The sequence below is a fragment of the Oreochromis niloticus genome, linkage group LG3 (genome assembly GCF_001858045.2).
Source record: "Oreochromis niloticus isolate F11D_XX linkage group LG3, O_niloticus_UMD_NMBU, whole genome shotgun sequence".
NCBI classification, from domain to species: Eukaryota; Metazoa; Chordata; class Actinopteri; order Cichliformes; family Cichlidae; genus Oreochromis; species Oreochromis niloticus.
The window spans coordinates 36,225,929-36,249,936 of NC_031967.2; the positions used below are offsets into that span (position 1 = coordinate 36,225,929).

General features: G+C 38.8%; 2 protein-coding genes across 2 annotated transcripts in view; both read right to left on the minus strand.

Annotated features, from left to right (window-relative positions):
* The window catches only part of LOC109198941 (polymeric immunoglobulin receptor), a 204,059-nt gene that overhangs the window by 160,991 nt on the left and 19,060 nt on the right, over positions 1–24,008 (minus strand). The window lies entirely within an intron of this gene.
* On the minus strand, positions 18,875–20,643 carry LOC109198956 (lipocalin-like). The gene is made up of 6 exons (XM_019354317.2): positions 20,429–20,643; positions 19,796–19,935; positions 19,631–19,704; positions 19,400–19,513; positions 19,214–19,315; positions 18,875–19,112 (listed from the first exon to the last, which is right to left on the minus strand). The coding sequence occupies exons 1-6, from the start codon at positions 20,522–20,524 to the stop codon at positions 19,084–19,086; spliced, it is 555 nt and encodes a 184-aa protein (XP_019209862.1). The 5' UTR covers positions 20,525–20,643; the 3' UTR covers positions 18,875–19,083.

The window sequence follows — 24,008 nt, forward strand, 5'->3', positions numbered from 1 at the left end:
CAATTTGCGTATCTATTTTTAAATCCCTGTATCACTGCAACCACGTAAGCTAGCGCAATAATTTTTTTTGCATATAAAACCGGAGGAGTTGTACTTACATCTTATGCCATCAGCTTGTCCTAGGTCACGGTTTTCTTCCACATATAGCTTTGCAAAAACTGCATAAAAAGCGCTTGCAGCAACAAAAACATAATATTCCAGAAACACGCTTTGCCGATCCGATCAGCTGTTCATAACACTTCCTACGTTGGAATAGACGTCAGCGCGAACTTTCGCATGTCCGCCATTACCTGCCCGAAACCGGAAGTGACGTCATTTTCGCGGAAATGTAGTTTTTTTACTGTCAGGGCCTAAGAGCCTATACTGGTGTTTTTAAAAGTTATCTTTGACTTTATGACTTTCTGTGTCGTTTCTGGGATGCTTAGAACTCAAATTGCACTGCTGGAAATAGTTTATTTTTATGCATATGCTGCTTTTTTGCAAATTTGCACTATAATATTTATTTTCGTTTTTCCTGCAGTATATAAAAATTGGTGTATTTCAAAAGTAAAACTATGAAGACACTTCAAATAAATTTCCTGTGGTGGGAAACTAGTTTGTGCAACTTTTTTGTATTTACAGTTTTGAGGGATAAGCCTCTTAAATTTCTCTAACTAGAAATATATGTTAAAAAAACAAAAACGATTTTCAATTTTTTTGTAGTTTATTGCACTTTTTTGCAATTTATGTAATTACTATGCACTTAATGCATACATATTATTAAAATTTGGGCTGTAATGGTTGTATTGATGTATATCAACTTGAAATGCTCCCAAAATTGGCACTACAGCATGTAAAAATATAATATAAGCTCTGGCGGACTTGGTTCTATGGTAGGTCTTAAAGGGTTAAGAGTCTTGGGGTTGTTGTTTTACTGATGGGTTGATTCTGTCAGTTAGGTTTGGGTTGTTTTCTTATTTTAATAGAGGGAGTTTTATTAATCATGGACATGTTTAGAACTGGGCCCTTTAAAATTGTAACAGTGCACTTAAGAGAAATCCTGTCAGGTGATTATGTTTTGTGTTTTGATGAGCTACTAATCAGCTCTCTTTTTCTCATTTTTGTTCTAAGCAGGCCTGCACGATTGAATTAACAGCGCTGTAAAATTTTTCGGGAGAGCAAATATAAGGTGAGCTTTTCCAGATTACAATGGGCTGAGGAGAAGCCATCTGTGAGAACCTGGTTCCTGTCTAAAAGGATTGTCGCGTGTCAATCCAGACCAAAAATGATAAACAATTGTTTTTTCTTTTGAGTGAATGCGTGTGAGTGAGTGAATGTGTGTGACTGGACTGACGATGTGGACTAAAGGTTTGACTGACTTGACACTGAGACAGCGACTGGACCAAGGTTACGATGAATAAAGGTTGACAAACAATTAATCACGTAGGGGAGAGAGAGGGAGACTGGAGATTTACATAAGTTTGGAGCTGCAGACATTTTGGGTTGCTGATGTTTGCTTTAAGGAAATTTTGCTTTATTGACTGGGTTTAGATTAGGGTTGTACATTATATAGTGGGGAAAATGCCAAATGCTAAAGGGGAAGAAAATGTTGGACGTTACTTATGTTACTATTAACGAAAGCAGGCCACTGTAGAAGTACATTAAATTTTATAGAGGAAAATAACTACAACCAAAGTAATATTTATGAGTCACATAGGGGATTGCTAGACTTTTAATATAAAATGCAGTTATAGAATAACAAACACTTGTCCCAGTGACCAAGGTTTTTTCCCTTTAAAACAGTAAATTATTAAAAGAGCTGGTACTGGAGGAAAACAGGAGCAAAGTAAGGAAAGCAAATTTATTTTGGTTAAGTCTGTTAAAGTAAAATCAAAATGTACCATTACATTAAGAGGAGCAAAATGAAATCAAAATATGGAAATTGTGTATGAAGAGCATGACTGGTAACTGTTCCATCTTAAGTTTTGTTATAACACAGTTTGCATTACGAGTGGGAAAATTGAGTTTTAAAAATGATGTTAACAATAGGTTTTGTTTCTAGGCAGCTCTGAATGGAGCCAGGAGTTTAAAAGATTTAACATGATGATTAAACTGATTTTATTCCTGAGCACAGGTTTGGAGGCCTGGAGCAAATATACCCGAGAGGAGGATCGTTGAGGTGTTTTGAGAAATAATTTGACTAACCTTTTTCTTTTAATTTTATAAGAGGTGGTGAAGTATTTTCAGTTTCAGCAGCGGGTCTTCAGCTTATTTGACACATAAGGTGTGTCAAGAAGGGGGGATTTTGGGTTTAATTTGAAATAAGGGGCTTTATGATCATTTTATGACTTTTGGGGTGTTGGATAATTTAGATATGGTAAAACTGAGGTAGAAACTGTTATTTTCATGTTTAAGCTAAAGGATTAAAATGAACTGAATTCTGTTTAGAAGATAAAATGCCGGTGTTCATAATAAGTTGAATACCAAACTTAAAGGGAAACTGTGGGACAGCTTAAATAAAACATATGCTTTGGTGAAAGGAGGGAAGATTTTAGGAGTAAAAATGTTCTTTTTGATTTCTAGAATAAGCGGTTATAATGCATGCTTACATACACAGATATTACATAGATTTATTTCTAGGGTAGAGGTGAAACACAGTCTGCTTTGTCTTTGCGTAGCAACTGGTGATGCAGAAGGTGTTAAAGATAGACATGGCATGAATAAGTTGATAGGAAACATGTTGAGAGTGAGGCAACCATATAGGGCAAATGTGGTAGAGCTTGTAACTGTATGTGTGCCTGAAAGGAGGAAGTAAGTTTTGTACAGGACGTGCTTGAGATGATCAGATAAGAGAAGAAGAGAGCGAGCCAGAGGAAACACGTGTTTCTTAGAAGTGGGGTCAAGGTTGTTAAAAGTGTTGTTTACCGAAATGAATAACATTGAAGAGTATATATGTATAAATGATTTTTCATACACAAATTGCAACTGTGCTCATATGAGTTGTAACTCGGTCAAGTGAAGGTCAAAAACGTCGTTCAGCGTGACTGACTGGACTGATAAATTGTAGGGATGACCTTGAGTGCCGATGGATAAATGCCAGCACGCTTACACACATAATCAGGCTAATCCTTTTGATTAGAGAGTCCCGAACATGATAGGTTGAACCAAGTTTGAATAATTAAGAAAACAATTGATACGCATAGTAGACTAGTAAGGCACAGCAGGGAGAGGTGTTTTGTTTCCTTTACAGGAGATTTCAGGACCACAGCGACCAAAGGTGTTGGCGAGAATCCAGCAAGCCCAGACCGAACTGTCACGGTTCTGGGTCCGTTGGACCCAGTATTTTGAGTTTATTATGTTTTAGTTTAATTTTCCATCATGGATTGTTTTCTTGTTCTCTTGTTGTGATTGTGATGATGATTATTATTAGAGTTTCATGTTTCTGTTATCCATGTTTTAGGAATTGTGGTTTCATGTATAGTTCAGTTCCATATGTCATTTTCTCTCTGCCTCTCGGTCTGCGTCTTTGATTAGTGGTTTCTTGTTTCCTGTTTTATTGTGAAAGTCTTTGTCTTATGTTAGTGTGTGCAGCTTTGTTCCCCCTGTCTCGTTAGCCCTGATCTCTCCCAGTTGTGTCTCCCTCCTGTTGCCGATTCCCTCATTACTACCCACCTACTAACCACAGTTCCAGAAAATGTGTTGTTTAGGAGACTAAAAGCTCGTTAGAGGTTAAATGTGAGCATAAAAGTAATGAAGAGTAATGAGAGCGATTTCAGGAATAGTTTGCAGGATTTCTACTTTATGTAAATTGCCCAAAAAATAGTGTTAAGACCGGATATATGTTACCCGTAGAGGGGGTGAAAAAACTAGGAGTAAATTTTAAATTTTAACTCTATAGAGGCTGTTTCCAAAGAGTGATAAAAGTAATGTAGGACGTTTTACCAGGAAAAGCTAATTATATTAATTCGTAGATCACAGTAGTTATTGAGGGAATGAGTTAATTAGATTAACTAATAGAATTAGTTAAAGAGGGGGTCTGTTGAGATTTAAATATATATTTTTAATGCTTATTTGCTGATTAGATTGTTTTATGAGAGGCCCAGACTTGACCAGGTCACAGGCAGACAGGAACTTCATGTTTTTGTAGTATATTAGGAGCAGACAGAGAGTGCAACTAAGTTTAGACGAAGGGTGACAGGTTGCCCTGGCAACAGACCTCAAAAAGAGGAAGTTATTGCAAGCTGCACAGGAAGTAAGACACAAAGAAAAGAGGAACTAAGTAAACTGAGTGCGTGACGTGCAGCGGAACAATATATATAACCATGCTGGCTTCTAATGATTTCAGATTTGAGCTTTTCTGTGTGTGCTCAGTCTCCATATCCCGGAATATGTAAAATTAAAGATCGTTTTTTGAGTTAGACCACTTTGAGCTGTGTCTTTCTTGGCCGTAAAGAATACAAAGAACTGGATTTAATAGTTTTAAATTTCGATAGAACGGTGTCAGTATAAAGTTCTCGTAAGTGGATATCAGGCCCTTGTAGAGTAAAATTTTGTATTTTGGTCTAGACATCCCAAAATGTGATGTCCACATATGTGGACGCCAGGTCCTAGGAGGTTAATGTTGTTCGTGTGTAATTTACGTTGAGTAGGCTAACCACGTTATTAAATTAATGCATGTAAGGTGAACTAGCAAACACCGTCGTAGTTACATGCGGCTGTCTTCTTGTTTGATGGCAGATACTCCCTTCACCCTGGCCAAAAAGGCTAAAATGACCAAAGAAAAAGTGGAAAACAGTTAAACATGAGAGGTTTTTGGACAAAGTTTGTGTTTTTTCCATTGTTTAAGCACTGCTTCCAGCCAAGAGTGATACCATATATGCCCTATAGCTGCAGAAAAGGCTAAAATTGTTATGTTTTTGGAAAAAAAACAGCTAAACATGAGAGGTTTTTGGACAAAGTTTGTGTTCTCTATTCTTTAAGCACCGGTTCGAGCACCATTTACAGTTTTTCTCAGTCGCTTTGGTGCGTTTCTCAGAACGCCATTAACATTTGCACAGCAGTTAGTGCATTTCCCAAAACAATTAGTGCAAACTGCAAAACCTAGTGGATAGCCTGCAAAAGCACGTCACATGCACAGAATTGATTATCCATACCGCAAAAGCAAGTATCCATGTCAATGAAACTGCCAGTGCCATCAAAATGAAAAGTCTTGACACCATCTGTATGAACAAGATAGTCAAATGGCATTGTCATGTTTCCACTATGACAGTTTATAATTTCAGTGTTTCCCATTGCAAAAACAATTGGTGACACCTGAAAATGCTGACGACAGCACTATGGCCTACCTGTACAGCCATCTGAAATGTGCAGTGAAGTCACTGTAGATGTTATGGGAGTCTTGGGAGTAACTGAGACACTGAATACGTACGTTTCACATTTCCATTGTGTAGAAGTGTTTGTAATCCTACAGAATTGTGCAAAAGAAAAATATGCTACAGTCACTTGTTCACTGTAGAATACATGTAAACATAAAATCACCCATTTGGTAGAGCTGTGCACTAATGTGAACAATAAACAGCACATGTAACAGTACAGTAAATCATTCTGGCACATCCAGACGTTCCTGTCTGTCTGGCCACATATTTTCATCTACATCACAACAGATGTTATCCCTCGCAATGCAGCGAGGAAAGTATCTCCTGGAGTGTCGAATCCACCCTCTGCAGGACTCTGCTGTGATGTCATCACAAGCTTTTGTAGATTCAGTATGCACCTCATGCCAATCCTGTCTGTTGGTTTACATTATATATATACTTGTAGAGTAGGGGATACTGTAACGCGATTCACCCCTGACTGGGTAGAAGAGGCTTTTCATTGGTTGCAAGTAAGAGTAACACACACCAATTTTCATTAGTGTGAGATAAGGTTCACCTGAGAAAAGTAATTTATGGAGATTTTCATGGAAACTCCTTAAAAATAGGGTTTTCAAAATGGGTGTACAAATTGTTTGACAAGTTGTTCAACAATTTTGAGTGCACTGACACAAGCAATGACATGAAGACTATTAGTTGTATGGACAATGACTATTCAGCCGGTACAAGTATAAATAATTGTGACATTCATGATCAAAGCAAGGAGATAGTGACCATTCTTTAGATATTTGTACTTACTCAACTGCTTCATGTCCAAAGGCATTTGCCTTTGGACGAAATGAACATGAAACCGCCACAAGGTTGTGCCAAAACGACTACATGTTGTGGAGGTTGAACTAACTGTTGTGCAAAGTTTAATTCTGTTGTGAGAAATGCACCAAAGCAACGGAGAAAAACTGTAAGCACCGGCACTGTTTCAAAAGTACCGGTTTGGCACCGGTATCAGATAAAACCTAAACGATACCCATCCCTAGTAACGACCATGTCGACTTAAATCTTTATTAAATTGCAGCCTGAAACTGTTCCTGTGTGAGAAAGAGATTCAGTGCGTTTGCTATAAGAAAACACGTTTTTGCTTCATTAAATGCAGAAGCACAAACACAGAAAACCAGAAGTAGTCGGTGAGTAGTCGGTCCGTGTCTTTAGTTTTGATTTATTTTTTGTTTTTTTGGAAGACATTTGTACTCCAAATATGAGTGAAGAGAGGTGAAGGAAGTCTGTGTTCATAACTTTGCTTGGAATTTTTTTTCAAGTGTTCATGTTGTTTGAAAATACTAACTTATCTCCATTTGTCACTACAGGCCTGTCAGTCTCTAGTATACAGGCAGTGTTGTTAAATTTGATGAGCTGGTTATTTAAATAGTTCAGAAAGAGATGCAGCCCTGTGGATTTGGGAGGAACTGTGACTTTTGTGAAGTCAAAAGTCCAACGACACAATAATATTCCCCCAAATAATTATTCATAAGAACACCTGATGATATTTTTTGGTAGTTCCTGATGTTTATAGACGTCACTTTTGTCATGGTGAACATCAGTTTACCTAATAATGAGTCCATGATCACTGCTGAAGACAATGACTCCTGATTTAAGGAAGGAAGTGTGAGAAATAACTCAATGATTCAGACTCCAGATATCCTGACAGCTGCACCTGATCACACCTGTTTGCTTTAACATCTCTGATCAAGTTCAACGATCGGGACATCAGATAATGTCCCTGAACTCACTGAACAGTCCATCACTGAGTGTGATTAATGGTGATTTGTTGAAATAAGTCAGAATGAATTAAACGGTTCACCTCAGCTTCATGTGCTCAGTTTCATTTCTGAGAATTTGAGGTTCAAAGTTGAGTTAAACACAAATTCTGCTCTTTAAACAGCTTCTAGATCCACAAAACATTTAATAGCTTGAATTGATCCAAATGTACCTTTTAAAACTGAATAACTGATGGAGACTCTGACACTGGTACAAACTAAACTGCAGCTCATCGAGGCTGTTTTCGGATCTTTGCAAATTTCCTTTTTCAAGTCATAATCAATAAAAACAATCTGATTTATACATGGGATCTATTTTGTGTTTCTCAGGTGATCAGAAACAGTTTTGCTGCTGTGGCTACAAACATTTGACTTTTAGTTTGTGCAGAAAACAAAAACATGAGAATAACAAAAGAGAAGTAGAAGATATGTTGGGATGTTGGGGTCACAGGTCTGGCCAAAGTCTTCTGTCAGAAAGATGGCAGCAGTCCAGGAACTGTATAATTATGATAACAATAATTAGAGTCACAGGAAACAATTACAATAACATTATCTACTTGACACAAGCAATATCTCAAAATGTCCACAAGGGGTCACTGTCGACCAAAGATTTGCTTCATAGCCCATCTTTCAAGTTTGCTAATAGTAAAAACAATAGAAAAGTCGTTTAACTTAAGTCCTAATATAGCTGGATGTAATTAGTGCTAAATAATCTTACAAACATAGCATCAAAGTACTGAGACATATGATCATCTCAGTCCTACGAAACTGTTCCTTTGGGAAAATCCACTAGGAATGGCTGCTGACGCAAAATGATTTTTTCCCCTAGACATCCCGAGGGCAAGTCAGAGCAGGGAAATCTGAACAAAGTGAAAGTGGGAACACTGGACTTTGTTGGGCTGGTTACCTGATCGCTCATAACATTTAAACCTGAAACCAGAGAGTGGTGTTTCCATCAGCTGCAGGACGGAGTCATGGACAACAAGGATGCAGCGAATGTTTGGAGAGAATAAACAGTTACCAGTTTAAACAAGAGGAAACTATAGGAATATGAATTTTATATTTTCCTGTGTCATTGTGTCCACCACTGCTCTTTATTTGTGCACAACTTATTTGAAACTTTTGTCTGTTTAAAGCATTTAAAAGCAGCGAGGCTGTCAGTCAGACTTGCACTTTAGAAACTTTTCAATTTGAACTGCCACAAGAACTTCAGCAAGGACTTTCACTTTTCTGCGTTCTTTGTTCTTGTTGAACTTTTACCACCATCCAGCTACATTGAAAAAGACTGCTCCTAACTTTGGACTTTAGTTTAAGTTTTGAAGAAAAGGTTTCTTCTAAATATGGACAAAAAATGCCAGACTGTAATTTCTACCTGTTGTTTTCAGGGCTGGACTGTGAGCTTTTCATTGTAACCCAAGCAAGTTTACATTACTTAAGCCAAGTTAATGTTAAAAATGTTGGAATCACATCACTTTCAAGTTTTAATAATTTCAGTTTCACATTAAATTCTGTATCTTAATTGTCCTCCTGCACTTAAAATGCACTTGCATATATGTAAAGGCATTGATCTAGAAGCATTTGAAGCAAGTTTGCTTCAACATGTTTTACACTAAGTGTTATTAAAGTTAGGTTAACTAAACAAACTTGATTTATTTAGTTTACAAACGTATATAGAGTAAGTTGCAATTCTGTTAAAGTGATTTAATCCTATAGTTTCAGTAGAGCTTGTTTTGGTTGAGTAGATTTATCAGATGTACTTAAAATTTCTTGTTCATATTAAATGTATCACACATTTTATATTTCACTAACCCAGTTGTGTGGAACCAGTTGACATAACTGGGTGGAGTAAATACAACATTTAATTCCTTAGAGTGAGTAGAGCTTGTTTTGGTTGAGTAGATTTTATTTAATAATCTGAAATGCTAAGGATTGAAGAAAGAGGAAAGTACACAGGAGTATTTTAATCTGTTTGATTGGGTCCAGTGAGCTCACAGCGCCTCCAGCAGGTGGATTCCAGTAGTGTTTGTTTTTAAAGCTGTAAACAGTTTTCTTCTCTGCTGTCAGTGTCTGTTTGGAGCCAAGTTACTAAAGATGTCTTTTATTTGAGCCAGTTTAAATGGTTTAAATTTGAAAAATCTGTTTGTCTCCTCACTAACGGGACCTAAAATCAAGGGCGTCGATTTGGCATGGACGGAAGGGACATGTCCCCACCAATATCCAGCGATTATTGAATTGTCCCCACCAATAATTTGATCTCTTCCAGTAAAGAAAAACAAACCCGATAGAAAGAAAAAAACGATCTGTCAACGTCTCATTCACCCAGCGGTGCAGAAAGAGTTAAATTAGGTTCTCTACTGGAGTCCTACCTCATGTGACAAATAGGCCAATGTGATTGGCTGTGCCTTTCAGGGAGCTCTGTTTAGTTTTAGCAGCGGCAAGCCTGCACTGTGAGGACCTGCAAGGAGGAGAGGAGGATGGCAGCACAAAGGAAGAACCTGGATATAAGAAAGTATTTTTCAAAGAAACCTGTAAGTCACTTAAAGTCAGGTTCACTCATAAAATGTGTCCGTCATAATAACGTTACAGGCAATACCAGGCCATACATGCCAACCCTCCCGATTTTTCCGGGAGAATCCCGAATTTCAGTGCCCCTTCCGAAAATCTCCCGGAGCCACCATTCTCCCCAATTTCTCCCGATTTTCCACCCGGACAACAAAATTGAAAAACCATATCCTAGATTGGCCCAGCCAATTCCAGTTTCCAACAATGGCTACTACTACTGCAGCTACTTAGTATTAATATTACTCTTATTACTCTTTCTGGGTGGCGAAATAAACTTTTAACATATTTTCAGGTGAGAATGTAGTTGTGTAAACTTCAAATAACTTAAACATGTTATTGTTTGGCCTTTTTCAGTGTTTTATTTGTTCGTGAGTAAATCGGTTTGGCTGAGATAAAAGTTATTAGATTAGATTAGATTAAATAAAACTTTATTAATCCCTCGGGAGGGTTCCTCCGGGGTTTTCACACAGCTGAATAAATGTCAAACAAAAAACTGATTAAACAGAAGTGTGAGATGGTCGAGAATCTACGCAAGCGTCCGGTTATATTTTATTTTATTTAGCCAGCAAGGAGCAGACGGCAGAGGTGACGTAATTATGAAGGCTAGACCCCCCAATTTCATAGTCGCTCATTTCCGGTCTACCCAGCTTTCGGAGGACCCGGCCCACTTAGACCGCGAAGGCCGGGTCCTCAGGTGGACGCAGCCTCTGAATTTGGACACCCCCGGTGACATTTAACTTATTTTTTTCCGATAAGTAAACACTGTAAAAACCCCTTTGAATGTCTCCCTAATTCTGAGGTCTCAAGGTTGGCAAGTATGTGCTAGGCTTTGGCCCACATCAGTCTAAAACTGTATGTAACCATGAAAAAAGTGTTGCCATGTCCACCAGGACAGTATAGTATAGACAGTATAGTATAGACTCCTTCACATAGTGGACATTGAGTTGTTGTGTGGGGCACCAGTAGTCCATGTGTGTTGCTGTAACAGTAGTTCATGTTTAGAATAAAAAATCCCAGCTCACTGATTTGATCGGGGCAATAGTGCCTAAAATGTTGCATCATTTTGCTGAGAGATCTTTTACTTTGTGGTAATCTTAGATGAGTAGTTTTATGGACAAAAACCAGCAGGTCATTCAGTGTTCCCTTAGTGCTAATCTATCAGAGATGTTGGTGTACTATAACTGAAGTAATGTTGTTAAGTCCTTAAAGTCATATTCTTTAATTGTCATGACTGTATTTGAAACTATTTTTTATTTTTGTATGATACCTGATTTATATGGAATACGGCTGAAGTAAACTAAAGTCTAAAATTAGTCATTTGTTTAATAGTAATTTAACATTATATAATTCACATATAAAACTATGAATTGTAATTTTAAATGGTTTAAAAGCATGTAGAATAGCATATGTAGGCAAGTATATTTCTCCTTTTTTTATCAAGAAGCAAAGACAAAAAGGAAAGAAAAAGAAACAGGGCAGGGTTCGGTGGTTGAATCATCCGTCCCCACCAATGCCAAAACCAAATCTACGCCCTTGCCTAAAATACAACTCAGCTGAAAAGAAAACACAAAAGAGCACCACCTGGTGGCCAGAGGTGGAAACACAAATGAAAGCAAAGCAAACATACATAGCTCCTTCAAGTTTGGTGAAGTGTGCAGCTCTCTGAACACATGAGGCAGAGTTCATGTCACAGCCAATACTGCAGCAAGTGAGCCACAAAAGACAATAGCTGTTTCTCGATATCAAGTACTCCAAGTTTGTTCTTCCTTAGTTGCTAATTCAAACTTGGCAAATTAACTTAAGTGCCCAGACTTCTGAGCATGGGAGGACACAGACACACTTTCACTGTGAATAATATATAAAATTGAAATTCTTAGAGGAACTTATAAAAGTCATTTGCCACCCTTTGCCGCATGCACCCCCACCCCCACCCCACCCCCCCTTCTTATGCACTTTCCTCTTCTTCTTCACTATTACTATCCAATAAAAGGTAGGATGCCTTGTTTGTTTGAGGATTTCTCCAAAACATGTATTGATCGAAGATATTGATGGTCTGATATAATAAGTGGTTTTGTTTGAAGTTGTGCAGGACTTGTCTGTGTCACCGTTTCACAGAATATGATCAAGACGTGGCAATAGTCAAATTGTCCAGCAGGTGCCACTGTGGAGATGGTTTCAGATTGTTTGGAATCATCAATACAAGCACAAATACTTCAAATGTTTCACAAAGTCTCGCTTTGCTCATCACTAGTATGGTGACAACTTCACAGGAGGTCCGTATCTCAGCATTGTCATAGTTAAAGGTGAACTTCATAAACCGAGAAACTGACATTCATGTTTCCCACATAAAATCCACATTTACTCCTAACTAAGGGTTTAAATGCACAAAGGGCAAAAATAAGACAAAAATACGATAGGAAACAGACACTCAGACAGAGACTAAGACGTATAAACTTGGCAGGGACAAAAAGGAAAACAAACATGAAGATGAAACTGACTAAACATATGAGACACAGGGTTCATAAGAACAACAGGCAAATTTTTACTCAAAGTCCCCAGATACATTCATTAGACACTATTGTGTCTAACATTTTGTCAGGTTGAAGAAACATTTTTGTATTTTCCATCAATTTCAGTGCAAAGTGTTTCACATGTAAAACCCAACATAGGAAATTCTGTAATTCTCCAGTTGAGGTGCTTGATCAGATTACTGGAATGCAAAACAAACAGCAAACAACACAAACAAACAACAAATCTCCAGAAGCAAAGTTAGATAAATATCTGCTAGCAGATATTTATCACAGATGGCTGGTCTTTGACTCTGACCACATTGCAAGATGTTTCCCCTTATTCAACAAAGCATTTAGACATCCCTTAATCAGGCTTCTGCTGCAACTATCGATTGTATTTCTCCTGTTTGTTTTATTGTTTCTTGTTTTCCTGAACAGCACAGACTCATTATTGTAGAACACTCTGTATTTGTCTAATTTATTTAAGGAACCATCACACCATTTTGCATCGTCAACACCTGTTTAATTTTGTTGTACCTTGTAATAAACGCCGGTAATTTCAAATACATGGCACAAGTAAGCACATAAATGTATAAATCATACAGTAGACAACAATGAATGAAATAAAACCAAATATTTACAACATTTTTCAGTTACAGTTGGGAAATAGCAATAGCTTCAAAGAAAGTAAAAATCTTACTGTAAAGTACAAGCTCAATTCTTTATGAAAAACCTGGGTGAAGGACCAGACAAAGAGCGATTCAGAAGATTGTTATGAGAATATCACAGAGGGAACAGTTTACCCTGCATGGGATAGGGTGCCCGAGGTCGAGCATCTGGTGGCCGGGCCTTAGTCCATGGGGACGAGCTGGGCACAGCCTGAAATGGGGACATGGGCCCATCCTCCTGCAGGCCCACCATCCGCAGGAGGTGCCGTAGCGTGCATTGTGTGCCAGGCAGCAGCCAGGAGCAGAGGCCCTGGCGGACTGATCCCCGGCTACCAAGACTGGCAATGTGGTTTTTGTCCTGGTCGCGGAACACTGGACCAGCTCTTTATCCTCTCAAGGATGCTTGAGGGTGCATGGGAGTTTGCCCAACCAGTCAACATTTGTTTTGTGGACTTGGAGGCGTTGCACAGGGTCGTGAAAACTGCCCAGCTCATCGCCGGAGCACCACTTCCTGCCATAAAGGACATCTACAGGAAGCGGTGTCTGAAAAGGGCTGGGAAAATCATCAGAGACCCCAGTCACCCATCACATGGACTCTTCACCCTCCTGCCCTCTGGGAGGCGCTACAGGAGCCTCCGGACTAAGACCACCAGGTACCGGAACAGCTTCTTCCCCACAGCTTTCAGACTCCTGAACTCTGCCTCCTGACATCTGACCCACGTTAACACATGGACTGAACATACACACACCCACAACCACTAGCACTTTATCACTATCACAATTATCCACATATCTCACTTATCTTAACTGCACTACTGTATAGCTCTGTGTAAATAATCATTCTGTACATACGATAATTTTTAATCCTACAACTGTTTATAACTTGCATAGTTCACATTTCTGTATAACTGTATATCTCAGATTTCTGTATAGTTTTTATTTCATATTTATATCCTGTTCATAGCCTGTACATAGCTTGTACTCACTACAGCCTGTACATACTTATAGTTATAGAATATTCATAACATACTTCACACCGTGTACATGATAACATACCATAATAGACCCATTTCTGTAACATACTTACATATCTATATTATTGCTAATATATATTGTAATATATCTATATCACGGCTAAAGCACTTTCTGGATGGATGCAAACTGCATTTCGTTGCCCTGTACCTGTGACATGTGCAATGACAATAAAGTTGAATTCTATTCTATTCTATTCTATTCTATTGGAGAAGGCATTGGACCGTGTCCCTCAGGGTGTCCTGTGGGAGGTGCTGCAGGAGTATGGGGTGTCTGGCCCATTGCTACAGGTCATTCAGTCCTTATACTACCGTTGCCAGAGCTTGGTTCGCATTGCCAGCAATAAGTCGGACTCATTCCCGGTTGGTGATGGGCTCCGCCAGGGCTGCCCTTTGTCACCAATTCTGTTCATAATTTTTATGGACAGAATTTCTAGGCGTAGCCGAGTGGCAGAAGGCTTTCACTTAGGTGGCCTCAGAATCTCATCCAAGCTTTTCGTGGATGATGTGGTTCTGTTGGCTTCACTGGGTGATGGCCTCCAGCTGGCACTGGAACAGTTTACAGCAATCAATCAATCAATCATCAATCAATCTTTATTTATAAAGCAGTTTTCATACAAAAAATGTAGCACAAAGTGCTTTGCATGGTTAAAAGCAGCCCACCCCACCCCACCCCACCCTCCCACTCACTCCCCACACTCTCATTAACATAAACGATCATGAATACACACATCCCCCCCCCACACACACACACGCACACACACGCACACTTAAAGAGTAAAATTGGGCTGGGTACGCATTAGCCAAGTGAGGAAACACTATCACAGGGAGCCGTCTGCACCGGGAGCCGGTCACAGACCGCAGCCTCCAGGCTGGGCACGCAGCAGGAGGGAGGCAAAGAAGCCCCCCAGCCAGGCTGAGAGGACCCACAGAGCCCCAGCAGCCACGGTCGATCACAGCCCCGGTGCAGAGAGCCCCCTCCGAGGAAACACTGGAGATATGACCCAATAAGAATATATACAGGATAAAGAGATAAAATAAATAAGAATGGGATACAATATAAATATAAATAGAGTAAGAAGATAAAAAATGAATAAGAATAAAATCAATAAATAGTAGGTAAAACCTAAATTAATAATATAAATAGAATAACAGGATAGAATAAATAAGCATAAAATAAATAAACGTTAGGTGAAAGCTAAATTAAAAAGGTGGGTCTTGAGCCTGTTCTTAAAAACATGTACGTTCTCTGCGGCCCTGAGCTCCTCCGGCAGGCTGTTCCACAGTCGAGGACCATACCACTGAAAAGCTGCCTCTCCGTGAGTATGTGTCCTGACTTTAGGGACAATCAAAAGGCCAGTACCAGAGGACCTCAGGGTCCACGAGGGTTCATATGGTAAAAGCAGATCTGAAAGATAAGAAGGCCCAAGACCATTAAGACATTTAAAAACCAATAAAAGAACTTTAAAATCGATTCTGAAACACACGGGGAGCCAATGCAGCGATTCTAAAACCGGTGTAATGTGGGCCCGCCCTCTGGTCTTCGTCAGCACACGAGCTGCAGAGTTTTGTAAAAGTTGTAAGGGTGAAATATTCTTTTTGGGGAGACCAGAGAGCAGGGCATTACAGTAATCAATGCGACTGGTAATAAAAGCATGCATCAGCATCTCCGTGTTGGCCCGAGAGAGAATAGGGCGGACTCTGGCTATATTTTTTAGATGATAAAATCCAATTTTGGTTACATGTTTAATATGTGGGATAAAACCAAGCTCAGAGTCAAGAATAACACCCAGGTTTTTCACTTGTAGTGAAGGACATAGTGAAAATGCCTGTAATTTAGACAAGAGTTTCTCTCTCTGAGCCTCAGGACCGATGATTAAAACTTCAGTTTTGTCCTGGTTGAGCTGTAAAAAGTTTTCTGCCATCCAAGATTTTATATCTAGAATACAGTTAAAAAGGGCATCCATTGGTCTGGTGTCATCAGGAGACACGGAGATGTACAGCTGAGTGTCATCAGCGTAACTGTGGAAGTTCACTCCATGCCTCCTGATGACACTGCCAAGAGGGAGCATATACAAATTAAAAAGTACAGGGCCTAAAACCGACCCTTGAGGCACACCACATGTCATTTTATGGATCTTAGAGGAGCATGTATCCATACACACCATAAAAGTTCTGTCTGAGAGATAGGAAGTGTGGTCGCAAATTTTGAAGCCATCCTGATAACCTTCTCCCACCAACGATGTGGAGATCCAAATCCAATTAAAACTAAGACACTCAAAAAGATGCTCTGCAAAAGAGTAGAATTCTTGGAACAGAGTTTAATACACTGAATCATATGAACAGCAGGAAAAATACATACAGACATTTAGCAAGAAAATTACATAGCAGAAAGCAAGCAAAGCATAACCCCGGGGTGTACAGCCTTAAGCACAGACAGCAGAGCAACACAGAGACGGACAGGTAGCAGCAGCAGGAGGAAAAAGAGCTCTGGGGGCGTCTTCTGGTCCCCTAATATAGGGACCAGTATCGCCGCCCCCTGCTGCTGGGTAACTTTCCCACACGCCCAGCACAGCTGCTGGGGTCAGGTAGCAGCCAAGGTCTTGGCCAAAGATGGAGAAAGAGAGAAGCAGCTCATGAGCTGAAGCATACCACATCATCTGTGAGGCAGGGTGGATGCTGTGTCATGACAGTGTAGATGTATTTACACTATTTATTTCTTTAGTGCCTTTTAATAATAATGTACAGATTCCTATTATAAATTTTAAATGTAATTCCACTTGTTTGTTTTTGGAACAGTGCACCACTAGATGTCAGTAGACTACAGACTGCAGTCAGCTGAGTTCTGTTGTCTTGCCCCTCCAAAGTGCATAATCCTAGCTATGGTGGCTGCAGGAGGACAAAAACTCTGACTGGTTGATCCATATGGAGTCTAGGCTGTCAGTCTGGTCTATTACCTGAGCTCTACATCTATTTAATCTGGAGGAGGCTTAACAAGGTCATGAAAAGAATCTGAATAGAGCTTTGTGAGTTACTGAAAGCCATTTTGGACAGTTGTAAAACTGAACTAGTAAAATGCATGACTTTGGAAAAGCTTACTTATAACACTGAATAGAGATGAAATGATATTTTAATTTCAGTTCCACATGTCCTACGATCTTGGTTATATTTAAGATCTTTGGATATGGTGTTCAATAAAGAGCAAAGAGGCTCTGTAATGAACACCATATTTTAACCACATGTCACTTTTGGCAAACACATGTATTTACCTATTTATTTATATGCGTCTTCTTTTCTTGTTTTCCCTTGGCTTTTATCCATCACATTATTTTTCTAATGTAAGTGGAGTCATAAAAACTTGTGGCAGATATGAGAAGACTCCTTGGGCATCATTTACTACTATGTGCAAAGACATGTTTTAATGTGTGCAACAAAAAACAACAAACAAATAAATAATGATTAAATTAAATTTTATTTATATAGCACCTTTCTAGACAGAATCACAAAGTGCTGCACATAAGATAACAAATATTAAAAGGGTAAAACAGACAATATAAAACAGGCAGAAATTTAACCAAAAACAGTTTAAAAAAGGTGAGTTTTGAGTTGTTTTTTAAAAACAACTACTGATTCCACAGTTCTTAATGTATGAGGGAGAGAGTTTCACAGTCTTGGGGCCACAGTGGCAAAAGCTCTGTCACCCTTATTTCTCATCTTAGTCTGTTTTATAGCAAGTAAGCCCTGATCAGATGACCTCAGGGACCTGTCAGGGACATCGGGCTGTAGCAAATAACTGCAACATGAAAATTATTGTCAGATTTATAAAATGTGTACCAATCTGTTTTGTTCTTTCCTTGATGCATATGTTAATGAATCCAAATGAGTGAAAATCAGTGGGCACGTGTTCACCATCTGTAACCTGCACACTGTCACACACTCTTATTTCTCCAAATAAAGAATCGCGCTTACCTCATGGTAAGATGGGTAAATGGTGAGGATACTGTAAGAGAGCGTGGTTAAGAGAGGGAAAATAAATAACTAAATAATAAGCTAGGCTTGGCTTCAAATACCATGGGTCTAAATATTGTTTTCCCTGAGACACACTGGCTCATGCAAACTAGCAAATAAATAAAAAAGAAAAAAAATCATTTCAATTCAATATTATTTATATAGCACCAAATCAAAATAGCAGTTGCCTCAAGGTGCTTTATATTGTAAGGTAAAGACTGTACAACAATACCGAGAAAACAGAGAAAACGCCAACTATCATATGACCCCCTATGAGCAAGCACTTTGGCAAGAGTGGGAAGGAAAAACTCCCTTTTAACAGGAAGAAACCTCCAGCGTAACCAGGCTTATGGAGGGAAAACCATCTAACAGTCAAATGCTTGATCATTTCTGAGAAAGTCCTACACTTTTATGGACAGATTCAGGTATAAAAGTATTAATGTTTTGTGTGTGAAATTCACTGTTCACGAACGAGGCACTTAGACTGTAAACAGCATTTTTTTTTTTTTTTTTTTTTTTTTTTGTCTGTCCCATTTGGTTCTTTAGCCGTCAGAATTGTTGTCTGAAGACCAACAAGGATACCAAATGGATTTATTTTGCCAAATGGATCATCATGGCATTGCCGTATTGGTCCATTTGATCAAACTTTGTTGTTGTTATTTATTTTATTTTCAGTTGTTACAGATGGGACAGACATGACTGGGGGATAGGAAAGGGAGAAAGAAAGAGAGGAAGGAAAAGAGCAGCATTTTAATGTCACAGTTATTTGAGCTGAGGGTAACTCTATCAGATGGAAGCAAATACTATTTTTATAATGGGTCTATCTGATGATTATTTATTAGTCTTTTAGCAGTCCAATACTAGAAATTATTAAAACTATTACAAATACACAAAGAAAATGGTGATCACAGTTGTGGAGATAGAATCGTGAAATACTCGTGTGAATGGGGGAAATTTTGGTTGTGTTGTTATGGATGTTCTTCAGTTTATTTCATATAAAGGATGAATAATGAAGAAAAACATTGTAGATTTGTGCATTTTTATTGTTAAAAACTGCTCAAGATGTTACTCAGTCACATTTCCATAACAGATGGTGTAAGATCTTTATGCAGTGTCGGTGAGACGATCTTGCAACAGATCAGTCAGACAATACACTCAAGCGGACACTCCTCTGTAGAAGGAAAAATGGAAAGTGTAAGGTAATCAGTGCACAACATCAATTTGTATTTCAGGCTATTTTTATAGAGAACTTCACCACCAATGTAAAAGTACCGGTTTTAGGAAGATGAAAAATATTTTCAGGAAGGACGCCGGTCTGCAAGCAGAGCTGGTTGAACTTCTCCTTCACCTCATCGCTGAGGTCCAGACTACGTCCTGTGAAACCACGTGATGTAAATCTGCTGCAGTGGCTGTAACTTTACTTAACAGTTTACTGAACACAGCTAAATGCAACTTTACCATATAATCTGTTTTCAACAAAGGTTTCATTCCGTCCGGTGCTGATGTAATAATTCAGGACGTACTCGTCAGGCTTCCCATCGACCACACGCATTTCAGTCGCATACCCCGAGACTGACAAAAAGGGAAACAGCAGAGGAAAAGATGTGAAAAAAAAGTAATACTCGATGATGATGATGGAGGATTAACCGTGGTGGTTAAACTGTTTCCTGTCTTTGTGGGCGTACTCACAGGAAATGCTGCATGTGAATTTTCCAGGCACGTCAGTCTTAGTGGCTAAAGTCTCATATTTCCAACATGGATCGCTATGGGTGCAAAGACATAACATCAATCATCAGTGTAAATATTTTAATGCTATCCAAATGGTATTTGCTTTGTCTGTCCTCTCGCACTCACAGAAGAAATGAAGACGACACCTTCAAACCCTCATCTTCAGTTAGCTCAACCATGGCCGTGGCGGACTTCATATTGGCTTTGCGACAGACAAACCACTTGAAATTAGAGCAAACTCCAGTCAAGTACCACTTACCTGCAATCTGTGGAGACACAAATGAAAAGCATTGAGAATTATACAGAAGCATAAGAGCTGTTTATTGTAACACTTTGTGCGTGTGTGTGTGTATGTATGCACATTAATAATACACTGATGTATATTAGTTTTATTCATGCTATATCTTGAGAAAACAATTGCAGAATTTTACATCAAAGTTTCCAATGCTTATGTTTTGTTGTTCACACTCTGTTTTATATTTATATAGGTTTTTTTTTTAAAGCAATGGACAAAATAAATATTATCACGCAAAATCCAGGGTGAAACATAACCAAATAACTTAAATGGTGAAGTAATTATAGAAGTAAATTTTGCAAAGGTCAGCCTCCTGTAAAGACTGCTAAACTGTCTGGGGGGTGCCCTGCCCATCTCTGTTGTTGGATAAGCTCCAGTACTCCTTTTCCATAAGACGGAGAGATTTGTATGAAAATAGATGGGCGGTAAAATAAAAAATAAAAAATATTATGGATGACTCTTACCCCCTGTAAATCAAAGTCCGCCTGAGGTAGGATTTCAGAAGAAGAAACCATGAGGGAGCACAGTACAACTCCCAGAAGGGCGCGAAGTGAAGCCATAGCTGCTGAAGAGTTAAGAAATGATGATGGGGGAGATCACAAATGAAGATCTGGAAGTTGCTTCCTGGTGACTCTTTATATAGAAGAGTGAGATTATCTCCCCACCAACAGCTGCACTTATACAAACCCCAGGTTCTGGGATGGCTTTGAACATGTGACATTTTATGCAAACACATCGACAGTTTCATAACCACAAAGATCATTCCTGCAGCGGCAGAATTGTATCCACTGCGTGAGAGGTGAACGTCAGACAGTTCTTAGAAAATGTATTTTCTCTTTTAAGGTTTTAATATCTCTTTTACCCCCATTTGTCTAAAAACTACTTGAAAGCCCTTCATGTAGAGGTTTATCTGTGCAGGATGTAGCATCCTCAGAGTGAAAGGAGAGCTTTGTTCACACAGTTTTTTCCAAAGCTGACTGATTAGGAATCTCAAAGTTGGCATAAGTAATACATGGTCTCAGTCAGACTGGACATGATCACTCCTACAGGAAGCAAAGTAAATGTACTATGATTTTATTTCACCTGTGAAATGATGAAAAACAGCAGAATAGCTAACGCTAACAAATGGGTGTTGAAATGAGAATGTTTCATTTTCTGTTGTTTCATAGGTAAAAAAGGGCGTTGAACCAAACTGAACCTGAACTGCTGCTACTGTTGTAGTGCAGTATCTGCTGTGTGTTTCGTCACTCATCTAAGTGACGAAACGTTTCTCCCACCAAACGCTACGTCCAGATGAACAGAATCAACTTTTTGGAGATTTACTTTCCTGGATGATTGAGAATGCATCAAGACATATCTGCTGTGTGGTTAATCATATAACCTTTTGTACACAGCAGACAGAGGCTACTGGCACTAAAGTCCATCTGCTAGATAGCTTTAAAAATTTATTAGGGAAGTGGCTTTGATAATACTAATACACATTCTTTGCTACTGTCACAGGACAGGGATCCACCAGGGAATAGTTGTCAGGATAAAGAGCCTTCGGTTTTCTAAATATAAACTGGATACTTGTAGGAAACTTTGGGAAGCGGCATTTTTCCTCATATCGTCTAAATTTAAGTTAGCTCAGGTAGCTCAGGTACTTCTTACATACTTGCTCTACAGAAAGCCAAAGAGTTTTTGACCTCTGAAAACATTTCCAGTATAGCTGCATTTGTTTGTAACTTTGGTCATCTCTGTATCATCCCTCAGATTCTTTTCTCTACTGCACAGCTTTGAAACCATGACACCACTAGTGATGCTGAGGAGATGGAGTGTTTTGCTGTCTAGTTTAAATAGACCTTTATTCCTGGAAAACAAATATATGAAGTGATGCTGTTAAAGAAGTACATTTTATCGCACTAATGAATCAAGCAATCTGTATGTTTGTCTGTCAGTCTGTCTGGTCAACAGTTCCTCTGATCTACTTCAGACTTGGTGGTTTTTTTTTTTTTGTTTTTTGTTTTGAGCAGTCAAAGTCTATCACCCGTGTTGCTTTGTCTGGTGTAAATTTGCCTGTACAAAGGGAAACATGCATATGTTTTTAGATGCAAATTCAGAACATGGGTGCATTTTTTTGGTCATCTTCTGTGATTATGTGTATTTTATATTTATTTAATTCTATTATTTTTTGTGTATGAATCTTTACAAAGTGTGTAGATACAAAGGCTTGATTAAAACAAAGGTCTCAGCTGTGCTGTGGGATGTACTAATATTTGTTTCAAAATGTAATAAATCAAAGGATTTTAGGCATTTCATACTTTTTATTTGTTTGGTTATAACAGCAGGTGGATAAAAGCATGCAAGTGATGAATATAATTTTGTGATATTATGAGCATTCTTAATAAAGAAAGAGCAGAGATAGTAAAGTAAAAAGGAAACTGTCTCAGGTCATGGACGTGAGATTTTCAGAACAGTAAAAGCTCCTCAGTGAGATGATCACCTGGACACAAGGTTAGGCAGCTGGGCACTCATCTAGAGAGAGGAAAATGGAAAAGTGATCTGTGCATAACATCACTGTTGATTGCAGTTATTTTACATCAAACTTCTTCTCTGAGATAAGACTACCATTTTTGGGAAAGATGACAATATTTTCAGGCTGGATGCTGGTTTGCAGGGAGAACTGAATGAAATTCTCCTGCACCTCAGTGCTGAGGTCCACACCACGCCCTGTGAAAACAGATGACGTCAATCTGCTGCAGCACGTATAGCTTTACTGATCAGCAGAACAGGTTAAAAAGGATTCAGCAGAGCGTAGAATCAGAGCTAAATGCCACATTACCATATAGTTTGTTAACAACATAGCTTTCTTTCCCCTTTGTCTTGATGAAATGAATCAGGGCATACTTGTCATACTTCACGTCAACCATGTGCAAGTCACCAAGATACCCCCAACCTGACAAAGGGAATGCAGCAGAAAAGGGGTTATGAAATTATGAAAGCAGAAACAGCAAACATACAAGATGGTTCAATTGTGTTTTTCTCTCTGTGTGTGCACTCACGCCGACTTGTGTATGTGAACTTTCCACGTACCTCAGTTTTTTTCTCCAACGTGAGCCATTAGGGCTGCAAAAACATCACTAAAACATGAATTCTTTCTCTTTTTTTGTTATCACATGTGATTATGTGTTTTATGTTTATTTCATTTACGAGTTCTTGTATAGTGTAACTAGACTTCTATGGGACGTAAATTATTGTTTTGTATACAGATCTGTACAAAGCGTGTAGATGTAAACACTTGATTAAAAAGGAGATCTCAACAACAACAAAAAAAACAGAGCAGGCTTCGATTACTATCGTCCAATCTACCTGACCCATCATTCTGCCACAGCTACTCAGATATTTAAAAAAAAGATAATAAAGCAAAGTATTTTAGCTGTTTGGGAGTTTTTGTTTGCCAGCAAATGGTTTGATTCAGTTCAGTTTTATTTATATGGAGTCAAATAATAACAACAGTTGCCTCAAGGTGAAAGGCCGATAGCCCTGAGTTTGGCCAGGTGACACTCCTCTGAAGAACAAATAAAAAGAGTAATAAGGGGATTCGTTTTCAAGTTTTGCTTCTTTAAAAATAAAAACTGAAAGTACCATGTTTTGGAAGCATGATAATATTTTCAGCCAGGATGCCGGTCTCCAAGGAGAAGTGCACCTCAGCGCTGAGGTCCACATCACGCCCTGTGAAAGCACAGATATAAATCTGCTGCAGTGAGTATAACTTTACCGAACACAAGTGTAGAATTAGAAATTTGACTTTACCATACAACCTGTTAACAACAAAGCTTTCATTGCCTCTGTTGTTGATGGTGTAAGTCATGTAGTACTAATCATACTTCACATCAGCCATGTACAAGTCAGAGTATCTCCAGGCTTTCAATAATAAAGCCAAGGAGATGATGTGAAAGTAGGAATAGTAAAATATGCATTCATAATCAGTTGTATGTGTCAACTATGTGGGCACCTCAGTCTTGTTGGCATGAAGAAAAGTTGTGTAACATGTACCATAAGGGC